The 17,753-nt window shown below is 43.2% G+C and overlaps 3 protein-coding genes and 5 non-coding genes across 9 annotated transcripts in view; 6 read left to right on the top strand and 2 right to left on the bottom strand.

Moving 5' to 3' along the window:
* The window catches only part of LOC126556944 (hypoxia up-regulated protein 1), a 284,918-nt gene that overhangs the window by 55,032 nt on the left and 212,133 nt on the right, over positions 1-17,753 (top strand). The window lies entirely within an intron of this gene.
* On the top strand, positions 1,370-11,174 carry LOC126559644 (uncharacterized). The gene is made up of 6 exons (XM_050215815.1): positions 1,370-1,488; positions 5,176-5,690; positions 5,783-8,904; positions 9,710-10,105; positions 10,182-10,865; positions 10,944-11,174. Exons 1-6 carry the CDS (start codon positions 1,379-1,381, stop codon positions 11,166-11,168), a joined length of 5,052 nt encoding a protein of 1,683 aa, XP_050071772.1. The 5' UTR covers positions 1,370-1,378; the 3' UTR covers positions 11,169-11,174.
* Positions 11,474-12,755, bottom strand: LOC126559194 (N-glycosylase/DNA lyase). Its single transcript, XM_050215317.1, has 3 exons — positions 12,661-12,755; positions 12,122-12,589; positions 11,474-12,059 (listed from the first exon to the last, which is right to left on the bottom strand). The coding sequence occupies exons 1-3, from the start codon at positions 12,747-12,749 to the stop codon at positions 11,474-11,476; spliced, it is 1,143 nt and encodes a 380-aa protein (XP_050071274.1). The 5' UTR covers positions 12,750-12,755.
* Positions 13,670-13,749, top strand: Trnal-uag (transfer RNA leucine (anticodon UAG)). The gene has a single exon. It is a non-coding gene; the product is annotated as a tRNA-Leu (tRNA).
* Trnaa-ugc (transfer RNA alanine (anticodon UGC)) lies at positions 14,043-14,114 on the bottom strand. Its single transcript has one exon. It is a non-coding gene; the product is annotated as a tRNA-Ala (tRNA).
* Trnaa-ugc (transfer RNA alanine (anticodon UGC)) lies at positions 14,895-14,966 on the top strand. The gene has a single exon. It is a non-coding gene; the product is annotated as a tRNA-Ala (tRNA).
* Positions 16,005-16,076, top strand: Trnae-uuc (transfer RNA glutamic acid (anticodon UUC)). The gene has a single exon. It is a non-coding gene; the product is annotated as a tRNA-Glu (tRNA).
* Trnar-acg (transfer RNA arginine (anticodon ACG)) lies at positions 16,385-16,457 on the top strand. Its single transcript has one exon. It is a non-coding gene; the product is annotated as a tRNA-Arg (tRNA).

Genomic DNA, 17,753 nt, shown 5'->3' with positions numbered 1-17,753 from the left:
ATGGTGATGACCGTCATTTTTTTTTTTTTTTTTGCTTCCTTGGCCACCATTGCGCTTCTCCGGTAGGGTTTAGCAAGAGCAGTCGCCATTTGTTCACTGGCCAGTACGGTCACTCGTGTCTCGAATCATCCTGAACAAGGACAGGAATCAGAGTTTGTGAATCTTAAGTGATTTTTTTTACAAATGCAAAAGCATTTAATGCACAGCAAGTGGGATTGTTATTTAAGTATGATTTTTCTACAAAAATTTTTCGATTAGAAGTAATTTAGTTAGATGCTGCAATTGCATCGTGATTCTATCCCATGACCTGGGCCAAGCAAAAACAAACCGCAAACGATTCTCTACAGCAATCCAAGGTCCGGGCTGTGAACATTAAACGCCTCCCTATCTCCCACCATCATCGTAATCAGTGCCCAATGCAACCAGTGCAGTTTGCTGTAACCTCATACGGGAATCGTGCACATGCAGCGACATGTGAGAACTACGGTTGATGACGCCGCCTCACCCATACAAATGGGTCCGAGAGATAGACAGTGCGCTCCATACCGGCACAATACCGACGATCAAGTGTATGTGTGGGTGTTTGTAAAGTGCATTTTACCCAGTGCAAGTAAAACTGCTAGCGCTAGTGCAATTTCGCACTCTGCTGGACCTAGCATATCGGTCGTGTTTGTTCGATTTCACCGGTACTCCCGCGGTTTGTGATAAAATAAAGCAAGTGTATTAATTAAATCAGTAAAACTCTACCTTACAATTACAACAAATCATCAAAAGTGTAAGAATTAACGGTGATAAAATTATCCTCTTCCTGAGCATTTTACTGCCATTCGAGAGAACGTCGCATCATTCACGTGTTTGCTGCGTGGGGTTCTGTGTCTAATCAAACTGCATAAGTGCATACACTGGTTGCTTCCGAGTGTGTTTGTGTGACCGTAGTGCAACACGCAAACGATCCATTACATTACTAAACGTTGACGTCAAGTGTACGGCTTTGTGTGTTGGATCGTTCAGTACGAAGCGTTTTTTTTTTTTTAAATAAACACTCGAACACAGTGAAAATAATACAAAATTTTTCCACCAACGCTACTAAATACATTTTCTTTTGCATTCTTCCCCATTTTCTGGTGTCCGATTTTAGAACAGCTATTAAAGTGCTCAGTGACTTCATGTTTGAACAGTGTTTACCGAACCACAAACACGAGCATCACATCGTACAGATACGACGAAGAAACCAAAGCTGGCATCATTGGGATGCTGCAAAATAGTGCCATAAAAGACATACAGTGAAATTTATTGTAAAAAAATACCATAACTTGTTGTGATTTGTTTGCAACCGTCGTACCGTACCGGCAACAAGGCACAGACGAACAAGAGCAAAATGTCCACCACGGGCATGGAAAATTTGGAGGGTGCAGACTCGACGCATAACACCAAGGTGTCCGATTCTGCCTACTCCAACAGTTGCAGCAACAGCCAGTCACAGAGGAGGTTTGTTGATTTCTTTCTTGCTAGACTTTGAATAATTCAACTAAGAATATGAAGTTCAGTTTCCACTTTATGTAACGATTCGTATGCAACAGTCGGCACTTTTATTATGAGCCTTTTTGATCTTATATTCCTATTCGAATATATATTTTTTTATTTAACTCCAAAATGACAGCTATATGTCGTATGATCAGTTTCTTCAGACTTCAAAATTGTTTTGATACATTTTTTTAGCTGTTGTCTGTTGATAATTTTAAGTAGAATTAATTGCATCTGCTGATCCTCACACACTGTGTCAAACAATAGTCCGTACAGCAAAGACATGGATGCAAAATAACGGATAAAACATATTTTATCAATCAATACAAATATCATATTTATTCCATGCAGCAGTGCAATGTATTTTTTTGATCAATCAGCATTGATTTCAACAAAAAAAAACAATTCAATCTGTTAGTAAAAATTATATACCAACTTAATTTTTCAAATTCACCGCCAAAAAATTGTCCGTACAATGAACAAACACACAGTTTATCGAGCCCGTGTATGTCACCCTTTAGCTGCAATTACGCTCTGCAAACGCCTTTTCATCGAAGAGGCCAATTTTTTAGTTGTTTCAGACGAAATTTTCTCCCATTTCTTGCATGAAAACCTCTATCAGCTGGTTTTTTATTTAAGATCGAGTGTTCTCTAATTTTTCGCTCAAGATGATCCCACAGGCTCTCAATAGGATTGACGTCTGGAGGTCTGGAAATATTTGAATCGATCCATTGTAGACTCAATGAACGTCAAGTTTCCGGTGCCATTTACACTGAAGGCACCCCAAACCATTTTGTCTGCAAGTTTGGGGGCACTAACCAAAGGATTTTATTTAATTTCCCGTAGGATAATGCGTTTGTGACGTTCGGCGAGCTGCGGTTTGCGGCCTCTTCCGGGAATGATCTTCAGAGATTTTATTTTCTGGAAGGTCTCAATCACATATTGAACCGATGATCGCGAGCGATTTACTACATGTGCAATTTTCGACAAGTTTTCGCCTTCATTCCTGAGATCTAGGATCAGCTTCCGGATTTCAACCTGGATTTTTGTGTGTGAAACGGCTCTGAATTGCTCTGAAGAATAGCATTTTAAATACAAAAATTGATCGTTTTATGGTAGACAATCGTATCATTTCCTTTGTTTTTCTTGGAAACACTTAACAAAGCCTCATAGTGTCACTTTTGACACATTTGACGTAACCCTGCTTAGAAATAATTATTTACCCAACAAACACTTGAAAGGATACTCACTGCACGGACAACTTTTTGGCTCAGATTTGTTGACTATTTCAATAAAAATGTTTTTATCATAATATTGGATGAAATTTATGTCCCTATAATCACTTACTTACAAAATCGACTAATTTTAGCATGCATCAAGTGTAAAAGGAATCTCTAAATTAAGATTTAAACGTTTTTCATACGATTATTTCCATTAGTTTTCTCTGTACGGGTAATTTTTTGACACAGTGTATATATTTGCCATAAGGCAAAACCGTCCAGGAATATTACTAGGTTTTCATTCATATATGAAGAACTGTAGAACTTTTGAATCAATCAGTGGATGTTTCAAATGGATAGTGCAACATTGCAAGTCCGTTGTGGAAAGAAATTCGCAATTTATCTTTGCAATTAGCTTTGCTTAAAAGAAATAGTAATTTAATCAATTACCACACCTAATTTTTGTGTTAAACCGTATCAAATGTTGACGGTACGATGATCTTCTAAATCTTCAAAACGTTCAAAAGTGAAGAAAAAAACAATGCTAACGAATATGACTGCATGACTCAAAGGCCAGCGATATGATTATTATGTTTGAGTATTTCCTTTTCTGTCGATAGATAAATGGAAATAAGATCGGTTTTCTGGCAATGGAATGGAATGGTAAATTGATCATACCGTTCATTTTCTTTTCAACAAGTGGTTTATTATATAAAAACGAACCCCTTCACAGCAATAAAATGTATGTTCATGATGGATTTCAAATATTTACAGGGTTTCGATCGAAAAACTGGAACTTGAAGATCACTCAGAAGAATTTTTCAAACGATTAGTGGATTAGAGCTTCCTGCAACACGGCACTGCATTCAGTTGGGGGAAAGTTGCAACTAAACTGTGGCAAATAGTAATCAGCTGTGAATTTTCTGCCGAACGTTTGGAGCTCCCTTGTTAAAAAATGCGAAATGAACAATGCCATCTAATAACGATTCACATTTGAACGGGTTTAACGCAAAAATTAGTTGAAAATTTTAAGTTTAATCACTGCTTCCTTTGACCAGCATTCAATTGCAAAATTCCACAGTCGTGTAGCAAATTTCCACTGCAAATGAATGCAAAATTCCATTATATAATTGCAAAAGACGATTGATGCTACAACAGGCTTGCAATATTCCACTATCCATTTGAAATATTCCTCTAAGCAAATTCATTATGTGGATTAAAACCCTGCATATTCCGATATTATGGTTCGTCGATCAGCATCCCAACCCTAGGGTAAAATCGGTTGTACTTATGTGGTGGAAAAAAAAAGTTCAGTATTCTTTATACACTTTACACATTTTATTTTGTTTCAATTTGCCATTTGCCTACCTGTAGATGAATAAATGAACGAGAATAGAACTGAAAAGAATAACAGATTAAGATAACTTTTATAACCGATTTTTACACTGCTGCTTACAATACTTCTGCTAGATATAACTTTATGAAAATTTGGTAGAATGTTCTTCAGCATTTGATCAATTTGGTGTCATCTATAATCCATGCATCGTTCATTCATGCATAAATGTTTGCACAAGAATAAAAACAAGGCCAAAAAAATATTTTAAATATTTCGAAACCCCCAAAAAACGAACTTTTAGCTAAATAAACTAAAAAGCTAAAATTGATTAATAGTTTTATTTTATGATCTCATGTGCTATGGCCATATTCCGATTACAATGGAAAATATAGTTTCAAATAAACAACTTGTATAATTACATGAGCTTTTTCTCAAAATGTTTAAATTAATTTTACAAAAACAAATTGGATCGATTCGTTGGAAATTGACTTCACAATCACATTTTTACATCACGTACAACAGCAAGTGGTTTTCAACTGCTGTCCGAGACTGTATATCCTTAATTAAGTGCTTTTGTACCAGTCAGACTTGCTTTGTCACTTGCTAGAAACATTTTCTGAACCATTATAGCTACATTTCTTTATTTTGTGTCTTTGTAATTTAAATGATTGCTTTAAATCAGTCATTTTATCATGCATCTTAACACTTTAACACCGCAATTTAACACACAAAACACCCCTTTTTGATTATCCCTCAGCCCTTTTCGCTTACCGCCTATCATCGCGTTAATAGCATACTTCCGAATGCTCTTCGGATAACTTCTTTCGGAACACGTTTCGCGGCAACATTTCCCATTTTTTAAACGCTTCTGTCACGTGTTGCGGACGACGGCTTGCCGACCTGAAGTGTTGAACGAATATTGTGCATGTGCTCATGCGGCCCAACTCCTGCTTTTTTTTCCCCTGCTTACAGTTTCCCAAGACATTAACTTTTAAACTTGCTACCTCGAAACGGTGTGCGTTAACGGCAAGCATTAGAGTGTAACCCAAATGGTGGCTTTTTTTACTTATTTTTTTACACTTTTTTCGATTTCAGCGGAAGCTCAAAGTCACGCCACAGTGGCAGCAACTCGTCCGGCAGCAGTGGATATGGTGGAAAGGCTTCGACGCAGGCCAGCAGCATTGCGCCACTGCCGCAGCCGGCCATCAAGCGCACCAAGGATAAGGATCGCAAAAAGAAGAAGCTAAAGACGACCAGCGATAATGCTGCTCCGGCACCGAATGGATCATCCGCTGGAAATAACAACGTGGCAGTATCCGCTGCCGCAGCAACTTCAGCTACATCCGTTGAAGTTTCGGGGTGCGGTGGTGATCCTGAACCGATGGATACGGTACCAGGGAATTCGTCCGTTAGTAGCGGATCTGCCGTACCGGGAGACATTGGAACGGGAGGAACGGCTGGGCTAACGGTCGCTCATGGAACGGAATCAAACGATCGTCATGAGCTGAACGTTACCAGTGGGGGAAATGGTGCAAACGGGGTTGAACTGGTCAGTGTGGGAGGGGTTGCTGCGGGAGCCGTTGCAGCACAGATCATCAACGATGAAAAAAGTATGTAGATTGAGGAATATTTTTTGGGAACGATCGCAGATCTTTGTGACCATTTGCTTATTATTGCTTTGTTTTGTTTCCACCTTTAACAGCTAAGGACGATCGCAAGCACATGTCACAGGAACAAATGCATCGGTCGAGTGATGCAACCAACGATGGCCTGCAGAAGAAACTGATCGCACAGAGCATTCTGCCTGGACCGGCACCACTACCGGCCGGTGTGGCCTCCATCGTCAATTCGATCGCCACCGGTGAATCCAGCGGAATAAGAAACAACAAAGCCGGGGACCACACCGTATCGAGCGGTGGAACTCTCTTGGGTGTGGTTATGGGCGAGCAACATGGACAAGGAAAACAACAACAGCTTCACCATACCGTCCAACAACATCAACATCCCAAACATCAGCATTCCACGAAGCAGGATGCCTCGCTCCAGAGTCATCAGCATGGACTGCATGTGCCGCAGCAACATTCATCCTGCCAGCAGCAACAGCAGCAGCATCAACAGCAACACCACACACTTCATCCCCAGCAACAGCAACACGACAAACAACAGCAACAACAACCGCAACAACAACTACAACAGCAGCAATCAAACACACCGCGTACCAACAAACCCGACGTGGAGGATGGGTTCTGCTGTGTCATCTCGATGCACGACGGGGTCGTACTCTTCACAACGCCCAGCATCACGCACAGTCTCGGATTCCCGAAGGACATGTGGTTGGGTCGATCGTTTATCGACTTCGTACACCCGAAGGATCGGGCCACATTTGCAAGCCAGATCACGTCGAAGGTCGTTGTACCGCTGGGAGAATCCAAGAGTGGTCAAAAGGATCAGAAAAATTCACTCTACGTTATGCTGCGCAAGTACCGTGGACTGAAGACGGCCGGGTTTGGTGTTACCAAAACGACCGTCAACTATGAACCGTACCGACTGGTGCTAACATTCCGTGAAGCACCGGCAGAAAATGCGGAAATCATGAGTGGTCGCAGCATTCTGCTAATCATCTCCGCCACGCCGGTCAAGAGTGTGTACAAGGAACCGAACGAATCTCTGTGCGAGCGTGATCTTAAGTTTAATACGCGCCACACCACGTCCGGTGTGTTGAGCTATGTGGACGGGAATTCGGTTGAATCGATCGGTTACCTACCGCAAGATATTCTTGGACGATCGATCATGGAGCTGTACCATCCGGACGATATGCCTATCTTGCGGAAGGCGTACGAAACGGTCATGGTTAAAGGGCAAACAGCCGGTGCATCGTTCGTCAGCCAACCTTATCGGTTTCTGGTCAACAACGGATGCTACATCGTGCTCAGCACCGAGTGGACCAGCTTCGTGAATCCATGGTCCCGGGAGCTAGAGTTCGTGATCGGCAACCATCGCATCCTGCAGGGTCCATCGAACGCGGACGTCTTTGTGTCACCTTTTTACTGCCACCAAACGCAGAACCAATTTTCCGATGAAGCGCTGAAGGAAGCGAAAATGATCGAGGAGCAAATTTTACGTCTCCTGAAGGAACCGGTCGCCAAACCGTCGGACATGGTAAAACAGGAAGTGTCCAAACGGTGCAAAGCGCTCGCCTCGTTCATGGAGGAGCTAATGGACGAGGTGGCTCAACCGGAGCTGAAGCTAAATCTGCTAAATGAATCGGATTTTACCTTCTCCGAGCGAGACTCGGTAATGCTGGGCGAGATATCACCCCACCACGAGTACTTCGACAGCAAGAGCTCGTCGGAAACGCCACCGAGCTACAACCAGCTGAACTATAATGAGAATCTGCAGCGCTTCTTCGACAGCCGGCCGGCCATGAACATTGAGGAGCAGATGAAGATGGACTCATCGGGCGGCACCAACACGGAAACGATTGGCGACGAGCAGTCGCACGCGGTCAGTCCCAACCAGCGCGAGTTTAGTGCGAGCGGTGGTGGTGGAAGCGGCGGATCGGCAGGCAACTTTAGCTCCGAAAGCAACGCCCAGATGGACAGTACGACCAACACGACGAGCAACACGGGCGGAACGGGTGGTACGGGGACATCGTCCGGGGGTGGAGGTAGCTTTCAGCCACCGACCCTTACGGAGGAGTTGCTCTGCAAGCACAACGAGGACATGCAGAAGGTGATGCTGAAAAAGCACCGGGAGGCACGGATGGTTGCGCGCGGCACGGACAAGAACAAAAAAGGCCCACCGGACAAAGGAGCGTACGGGGGTGGCACGGTTGGCCACGGTGTGAAGCGTGGTTCATCCCATTCGTGGGAGGGGGACGCACATAAAACGATCAAACATCAGCACAATCCGGACACGGGCGGTGGCTGTACCTCAATTCAGCAGTTGCAACAGCAGCAGCAGAAGATGGGTCCTGTTGCACCGCATGCATTGCAGCAACAGTTGCTGATACAGCAGCAACAACAGCAGCTGCAGCAGCAGCAGCAGCAACAGCAGCAGCAACAATTTCAGCAGCAACAGCAGCATCAGCATCAACATTATCAACAAACAAATTTACACTTGCACTACAAATCGCAACACATGTTGCAACCGCACCATCAGGGACTGTATGGACAAGGACCGTCGTCCACTTCGTTTCAGCAAACAACCCTTGCCAACTCTTCCACAGCACATCTGCAACAGGCGCAACACCAACAACTTCCAGAGCAGCAGAGTACGCACCAATCAACCCAACAACACGCGTACCAAAGCCAGTTCCAGAGTAATGGTTTGGGTCAGCCTTGCCAAGCCGAACCGGCTACCGGTCTTTCGGGGAATCAGCGGTCATCCTTTAACACGACCTTCACCACACCCTCCATCCTTACGCCCCAAATGACGTACGGAACGCACAGCGGAAGCATTACGGGTCGTACCGGTGACCTATGGCCACCGTTCAGTGTGAGCGTAACGACCATGCAAGCATCGGCCGGTGCCGGATCGGGCACGGCCAGCTTCGTACCATCGCACAGCATTTTTCCCACCCTGTACTACATCCCGGCGGCTGCTGCAGCTGCCGCATCTGCCGCCCCCCAAACCACACCGGTGGCAGCGCTGGAGGCGCTACCCCGTCTCAATCCGATCACCGTACCGTACATGGCGGCCGGTGTCATGTATCCGCATCCACAGCTTTACCAGCAGTCGCTCCTGTACCCGCCGATGATGTACCACGCGATGCCTTATCAACCTTTACCCCCACCGTGCGGGCTCGACAGTGACACGCGAAATGTAAGTGGCCCGGGGAAGTGAACACACAAACACAAGTGGTACACATACCTGCACACACAGAAAGACACACTATCACAAAACATCCATACATACAAACCCACAACATCAACAACCAACAACAACCATCATCCAACTATACCATCCTGACACGCCACCAAATGTTGGGGCAGAGCGGGCTATTCCCGCGACACCTCCCCAATTGGCGGGCGGCTTAATCTTCATCCGGCACTCCCACACTTTTTACGACGAGATGGGAAGATGCTCCGGACAAAATGGGGGAGGGAGGGGATGCTCCGGAACTGTTGTGAACGAGAGAACTTGAGGTAAAAACAATCCTGATGAGGAGCGCTTCACACGCTGGAGAGTCGCTCTATAACATTTAAGGATGCTTAGAACACCGGAGTCTCTCGATGCAGTAGGAGAGGCTCCTCCCGTTGGGTCACGTTTTTTGGGGAATGTGGATGGAGATTCTTTAGGACTGTGTGTGTGTCTCTTTTCACCTTTTTTTTACAGCAGCAATTTAGCACTTCATTTTTTATTTTTTAGGACGCTTGTACGGGTTGACGAAAGCGGATGTTCCAGCTCCAAACTACATACTTAAATACCAGCTTTTCCCCTTTGCATTGTTTACAGATTGAGCTGGAGCCGTTAGTAAGCGAGAACTCTTAGGCAGGCCCTGCTGGCCTGCTGCCAAACTGGTGCTTACTAAATGTGTGCTCGGTGTATCATTGCTGATCGAACATTCAAACATAAATTTAAAACTTATCTTGCACTTCCCTTCATTATTGTTAAATCCTTTTCGTAGCATCAACATTCACAGCATCAACAGCAGCAGCAACAACGGCAACAGCAGCAGCAACAGCAGCAACAACAGCAGCAGAGGCTACAGTCCCAAACTGGCCAATCATCCGGTGGTCCCGGACAAACGACAACCGGTGGCATTACCCTAGGTATGGGAACGACTCCGGGAGGGCAAAGTTCAGCCCAAGCGGCCGAAGTGTCCGGTACGACAACGAACGTTGGCCATACCGGTAACAATGGTGGTAAACTTCCCGCCCACATAACCGTTCCACCGTCGGCTGGAAGCGGTTCCCAGTCACAAACCCCATTCCAACGTCCATCCTCCCAGGCAACATCGGTGAAAGCGGAACCGGGCTCAGCTTTGGGCAGTATTGCATCCGCTTCGATTGTCGTTAACCGGGTGAGTAGTGTAGAAGGGAAATGATATCAACGTTCTGTTGCATATTCATGTCCGTTCTTTTTTCACCTTTCATTAGGCTTTTTCGGAATCCTCCAAAAAGGATCTTACCGATTCGCCCCTCATCTCGAACGTCGACTGTACCGACTGTGCGCTGGACGAAGTGCTCGATAAGCACTGCGACAACACTGCAGGTGGCAGCAGTATGGTAGATCGGCGGGTAAACGGTGGTGCACGACTTACCAGTCAGCTGGACAAACTGCCGACTGGTATCGGTACCGGGATCGGCACAAATAGCAACTCGCGCGGTGGCGGTGGAAATGGAGGTGGTGTGATCGGGATGTGTGAAGTTAGTGATGATATGGACGAGTCTAGCTTTTCCAGCTTTTACTCCAGCTTTCTCAAGACGGACAACTCGTCCGAGGGACAGAACGGAGCGGAGCGCAAAGAATCGAGCGAAATGTGCTGGGAAAGTGGCTCAAACAATGCGACCTCGAACAACCGGATGCACGGGGACGGTGAGTCCGGCAATCAGGACTCGCTGGAAGGTGGAAAGCGAAGCGGTGGGGGGGAAGGAACTGGTACGATGGTGCGACCGAATGGTAGTGGTGCCAGTGGATGCCGTGCCAAGCGACGTCCGAATCCGCCGTGGTTAGATAACGTGTGCCAGACGAAGGATCTCATCTACCGGTATCAGATCAACGAACGTTCGGTTAAGGAGCTGCTGGATTCGGACAATTTGGCGTTGAAGAAAATTAGTCAGGTAAGAAAATGTCATGTGTTTGAGCATGTGTTTGAGTAACATCTAATGCGGTATATTGTATCCTCCCTCCTTGTACAGCCTATCCTGGTTAACGATCAGCTCGGTCAGCTGTACCTTGATCTCGAGCTGGAAGGACTGTCGGCGAAGCTCTCACTAAGCGAAGCGACATCCGGAAGCAGCAGCGATGACTGCGACACCAAGGACAAAGCCAAAGTGAACAAGCGCAACATGAAGTACAGTAAGCTGGTCATGATCTACGAGGAGAACGCACCGTTTCCTCCACCGAATGATTCCGAACCGTAGTCGTGCGGTCGGGCCGATGCCAACCCTGTGTCACCTATACAGTATTCTAGTACCCGCTTACACATTACACAGAGATCCGTAAGATTAATAAAACGAACAAATACAGAAGATAAAGATAGGCAGGAGAAAAATTTGTTACCGCAGCTAATGAAAAAAATGGCTCTTTTTTAACTTAGAACAACAGAACAACTGTGTTTTAGAAAACGATTGTTCCTAATGTTAGGTTACCTTTATACATGGCAGAGTTTTACATAATATTAAGTATTAAAAGAAACAGATTTTAAAACAAACTTCCTCCATTCTTTTCATACTTTTTTCTTTTGCTTTTTTCTTGGTTTGTTTGCATTTTCCTGCCCCTCCCCAACGTCTCCCGTCTCACGTTGCCGGAACTGACGAAGATCGGAGCAAAACAGCACTGTTTGCGCCCAGCCAGCGTATGGGCCATATATCTCACGGAACTTGTCCGCTACCGTCACGTATTGTCGATCGGTAACGTTCTGCGATTTCGCCAGCGTCGGTAAATAATGTTTCGCCAGCTGAAAAACGTGCGTATCAACAGGGATGGCTTGTAGGTGTCCCAGAGACATGAGGCAAATACAATCGGCCACCTTCGGTCCAATGCCGGGAAGCGATAGCAGTTCCTTGTGGGCTGCTTTATAGTCCAACTGGCAGAGCTGTCGGAACCATTGGAGATCACCGAGTAGCACAATTTTTTCCGCCGATCGTTGAATGTACTTGGCACGGTAGCCAAATCCAAGTTCGCGTAGCTTCTCCTCAACGGATTTGTCGGAAAGTGATGCTACTGAGGGAAAGTTGTAATAGCAGGTGCCTTCGTAGTCACATATTTTTTCTCCATAATTGCGACAAAGCTTTTCGACCATGTCGGAAATGCTGGAAATGAACGCAAACAATCAGCGCGATATTGGGCTAGAATAGAAAGGGGTATTGCTCACCGTGCAATGTGATTGTTCTGCGAGCAGATAAAACAGAACAGATTCTCTACCGGGTCCTGATCTAGCTGTCGAACCGCATAGAACTTGGTAGCACTGTTTGCGAAATGTTCGTGACACTTGATCCACTGCTGGTAATAATGCTCGAGATCTACATCTAGGCGGAAGTAGATTCGCAGCAGCTGCTCGTAATACGAGACCGGATACAATAATTCTCCACCATTGGCGTACTCGACTGGTTCCTCCACCTTCAAGCGCACCTGAGCAAGATTCTTTACACTGGTGGTTGTTTGTTCGTGAACGGCCAACTTCGTAACGTCCCTGTTTGCTCCATTAGGATAGGATTGTTCACCTACGATACGGTACTCCAACTCTCGTTCCGTTTGCCGCAGTATCCATACGATATTGGCAAACACCCCAATAAATTCATTCGGTTTCTGGTCCGATTCATTAAGTTTATGGGGTTTCCAGCTGAAAACACAGTCATATGTGGAGCATGGAAAACAGTACAAAAGGGAGGTTCGCTGGCGGATGAAACTTACCGAAAGCTTTGTCCACCAAGTAGGGTAGCTTTCAGTTGTAGCTGATTACTTTCACAAAGTAATGATCGCCACTTGGCAGCGGTAGACATCGTGGAATTAGTCGTTTTTGTTCAATTCTTGCAATTTTTTACCGATAACGACGGTGATTTCGAAAACTAAACAAAATGTTTTTGTAATTTTGACGTTTGTCTAAGCGCGCGCGCCAACCCAACCGTCATCAATCACAACTGTGCAGGGTTGCTTTGTTTATCTGTGGGAAAGCCGCACTGTGGTCCCGTCCAATCATAAATTTAAAATGGCAATATAAAGATAAAATTAGAAAATTGTAAAATACATGATAAAAAGATAAAATAAGGCCAAATCAAGTAAAATAGAGTGTCATGTATACGTTTTACTCGCATTGAGATTATTTTGAACCAATTGAACATCTGTAGGCATTGTGATTGCAATTCGAATTTTTTTTTGGTACATGACGTTTGAAAAGCATCTCAAAACATATTAAAAACCCACAAAGGTCTGGAGAGTTTTCCAAACAACGGTAAAATTTTTGAAAATCAATCCCAAAGGTTAAGTAAAAGGCCTGGCGTGGAAAAACTACTGCAAAATCCAAAATTTGTTCACAAGACCTAAATTGTTGACGATCTCGTTCTATAATACCGAGAGCGATCATACACTGTCTTTGGCAAAAGCCAACAATCTAGAATGGTATATGATCTGTTGTCCTGTGTATTACTATCGTTCTTTTATTTTAGTTAAGGCTGTGGGTGTATCTGATATTTCGTGAAAAATCATAACTTAATCTAAGTATTAATTCTACTATCGAAACAGTGAACCATAATTTGATTTAGTTCTGTAGAAATGATTTAAAAAGGAAATAAGTAAAGCATGCTGTCTATTACTTTAAGAAAAACTGCCCATTATCTGGAACCAATCAACTATTTGCATTAGCTTCATCGTCCTCTCAGCACAATTTTATTTAAATAGAAATGTTTTGCCCCACTCCGTAGAGGGCAGCGTGGCCGAGTGGTCTAAGGCGCTGGTTTTAGGCACCAGTCAGAAATGGCGTGGGTTCGAATCCCACCGCTGTCAAATTGCTTTTTGCTGCCAAGCGCTAGCTAAGGCAAGGCAGCAAGTACAAGTGTATTGTTTTGTACATCTCATTTTCAAACATATAACCAACAGTGTCAGTGTTTAATCCAACTGACAATAACATAATAATAGTATTCCCCCATATCTTACAAATAATGCATCGAGCTTCCTTGAGACTGATTTTTTAATGTGTTTTAAAGCTTTTGATGGTTTTTTGATGCATTTGTAATGCATTTTTTGATATGTTGCTATTTTACAGCAGCGATTTTTGTATCAAAAAAAAAACAATTCTTTGGAGATACCGGGGATCGAACCCGGGGCCTTTCACATGCAAAGCGAACGCTCTACCACTGAGCTATATCCCCTTCTTACTCTCCACCCTACATTTCCGCACCCCGCTGACCTATCGATTTCTTATCACTTGTTTGATTATTCCATCATTGCTTTTCATAATACTTACGCCATGGCCCGATGGCTAGGCTAGAACATCAAAAACAACAACATAACATAAACACCTTAAAAACCACCAGACACTTGACATAAGCAACTTTTAAGCACGATCTTAAAGAAGGTGCGCAATAATTTATTCACAATAATAATGCATGTATCGCAATAATGTATGTATCATACGTAACATGTTTACATGAGAAGCTACCATACAGAGTTGTTATAAATATCACTTATTTGTTGCTTAGAATACAATAAATAGTACAGTTCAATCTCTCTGGTTTGAACCCATTTTGCCCGTAATCTATTGAGCAATACAACTACCCTTTCTTTTACTACTCAATCGTTTTGCTCAAAGCAAAGTCAACAAATGTGTTCATTACAGACGGAAAACGCAAATTAGCAAAGCGGCATACGCACATGTATTAACAGAGTGAGTTTGCTCTATAATATGAACGAAACGAGTCTAGCGTCTACGTTCATGTATCAGATCATTCATATGTTGTTCAGAATGTGTTATTCAAATTATTCCATGCCTTTTCGTTCACGAACACCTATAATCAAGAGGCGAATGTAGTTTTAAAAACACAAAGCTATAAAAATTAAAGGAAAAAAATAGCAATACAAATAAATCTGTTGACATATTATTTTCTCTGCCATGGCATTATAATGCACTTTGAACACCACCTTCAACAACAGGGGATGTAGCTCAGTGGTAGAGCGTTCGCTTTGCATGTGAAAGGCCCCGGGTTCGATCCCCGGCATCTCCAAAAGTTTCTTTTGCTTTTTTGTCAATTATGTTGTATGGGCAAAAGATAAAGATTTTAGAGAAATAATGCTCTATAAGACCGCGAGGCACAGTAAATTTCAAAGAGTGCTCTCATTGGCATCCCCCAGGGTTGGGGGGGGGGGGATGCCAAACTGAAGCCCAATACGAATCTGTCAGTTTTGCATGAAATCCGATGGAGGCCAGGGGCTCCACGGCTTATCAACAGCACCCTTGGACTGTCACTGCCTGTGAGCACTGTTGTGAATCCACAAAAACAAAAACCCCTCAACCCCTCAACCACTGCACAAAAGAAGGGTGCTGACAGCCCCCATGAAAATCTGTCAAAAACCATCGTTTGAGCAGTAATTTCTTTCTCTGTTTGCTGTGGCAAGGTTCATATGAAATTATCGAAAAATCTCTTAATTGTTGTTGTTATTTATAAAATTATACTTAATACTTTGAGCCTTCAGGCCTCTTTCCTCTCTATCTCTAAAATGTGATTTCAGCTGTTTATCTATTCCCTCGTTGTCGGTAACTTGTGGGTGTACCAAAATGTCGAAAAGTAATATGAAAACGAAAAAAAATAAAATAAATCCACGGGAAAACATGCTTAAAATAATCAATAACAAAAGCGTGCGATCAGAGTTCACTTCGATGTGTTTGTAAAACACTATTCTAGAGCTATTGTCCAGTATTTTTATCTTATTTTATCTTAGGTTAGATAGCACGCAACGCCATAGCTTGATAAAACGTTTTTGAGATCTATTAATTTAGATGGCAATTAAATTGTCATTTTTGAAATGTATTCGATTCGCAGTTTGGCTTGCTTATTTATATAACATCGCGTTTGCCTCTTTTTTGAACACACTATGGTCGTTTAATTTGTTTGTTTGTTTGATAAAAGGGAATTGTAGTAATTAGTCTTCATACGCTTCTTACTATCTTCATCTTACTGTACTATCTCATTGTTCATAATTTGTAAGAGCTTTTATTGTTTTATACATTATTTCAACACATTTCTCCAACCACTACATCATACTCCCATATGGTCTAGTGGCTAGGATATCTGGCTTTCACCCAGAAGGCCCGGGTTCGATTCCCGGTATGGGAAAGACTTTTTTATTATTCTATGTACAGATGTATTATTCTATGTATTCTCTTTTAACAAAAAAATAATTTTAGAAGCACTATTCAAATGCATTCAAAGTGTATTTATCACTCCTAAATTCTTTTCAATTTGCTAATATGCACCTGTAATATAAAAATCAAATTGTACACATACAAAACACGGCTAGAAAATCTTATTCTTTTGTCTACATAGCAAATGCTCAATACTTCAATATAAACTTACCTTGAATGCGACATACGTGCGCGATTTAACGTGTTTACATATAGCTATTAACTCACCTTCTACAAGCGGGTCCTGTGGCGCAATGGATAACGCGTCTGACTACGGATCAGAAGATTCCAGGTTCGACTCCTGGCAGGATCGCGATCAAATTTTTTTCACCGCAAGCTTTCAAGAATCTCTTTATCACGAGATGACCGAGATTTTAATTTATTGCTTTGGTTAGAAGACATCTCCGCTTGAAATTATTTATGACATTAATTTCTGTCAAAGCATGAATATTCATTTCGGCACTTATTTCACCAAACACACACACACACACTCATTTATATTCCCGATTTATTGCACGAGTGATACCTTGCTTTACCGTTAGCTTTTTGGCTAATGAAGCGATACTAACCTATATTTTTTCAATCAGAACATCGGAAACACATGCTTACACGCACACAAACACGCCTATCCACGCTAACGATATCTCGTCGAGAAACCAGATCTAGAACTTAAAGCAGCGGGGTTTGTATTCCAACCCAAGCAAACGAAACCATTCCGTTAGAATTATTAAGTTTATCACTCTCTGCACGTTACATAACTTTTGCTAACATTTCCCTACAATTTCACTTCTCACAAAACGACACCATATTCAACAAAAACCACGGCCGGCTAGCTCACACACGTCGCAATTGGCACGCTACTATAAAATGACAGTTAGTTTTCTTCTTTTTCATCTCATTTGCTGTCGCGTCTTTTGCTGAAATTAAGAATCTCGGTGGCGTCAGTTTTGAATGTTTGTGCAGTTTTAATGTGATTTTAAGTATAAAATTGTGTTCAAAAAAGGGGGAAAGTCATGTGCAAGTCTATAAGAGGTTTATACAATATATGCAATGCCCGCGTGTGTGCGTGTGTATGAAAAAGCAAGCAATTGTTTTGTGTTCTAATAAGTGTGGTTCCCGGATTCTGAAACTGCGCCATTAGCGGTACCGTATTACTTGAGTAAGTTTTTATATTGCTAAAACGTTTGGTTTTTAACGTGTTTTATTATCTTTCTTGTAGGTTACATGTGCTGGCTGTGAGTGCATCTGCTCAATCTTTCGATGCCCGCAACAACAGCATTTAATTGAAAAGTGTAAGTAATCTCAATTAAACCTTCCGTACCGTCTCATTAGCAAGCTGTCATCGACCGATCTTCCGAGGGTTTTGCATGCTTCACACCCGGTGGTGCACGCGTACAGGCTTATAATTTGCATGTTAAGAACATCGATCAGGCAAGGACCTGGGGTTCTCCACGAACTGGTGACGATGACACACGATCGGTAGTTCTTGAAGCAACCGGGCGGGAAAGATGCGAGTGAAAGGTCCGTGTAACATAACGACAATTTCATCCACTATAAGACTGCTGGCTCTTACGCGTTTAAGGACAGAAGCAAGGGCAACAAAAGAAGC

Source organism: Anopheles maculipalpis, chromosome 2RL (assembly GCF_943734695.1).
Source record: "Anopheles maculipalpis chromosome 2RL, idAnoMacuDA_375_x, whole genome shotgun sequence".
Lineage (NCBI taxonomy): Eukaryota > Metazoa > Arthropoda > Insecta > Diptera > Culicidae > Anopheles > Anopheles maculipalpis.
This window is presented reverse-complemented; position numbering and strand designations above follow the sequence as displayed.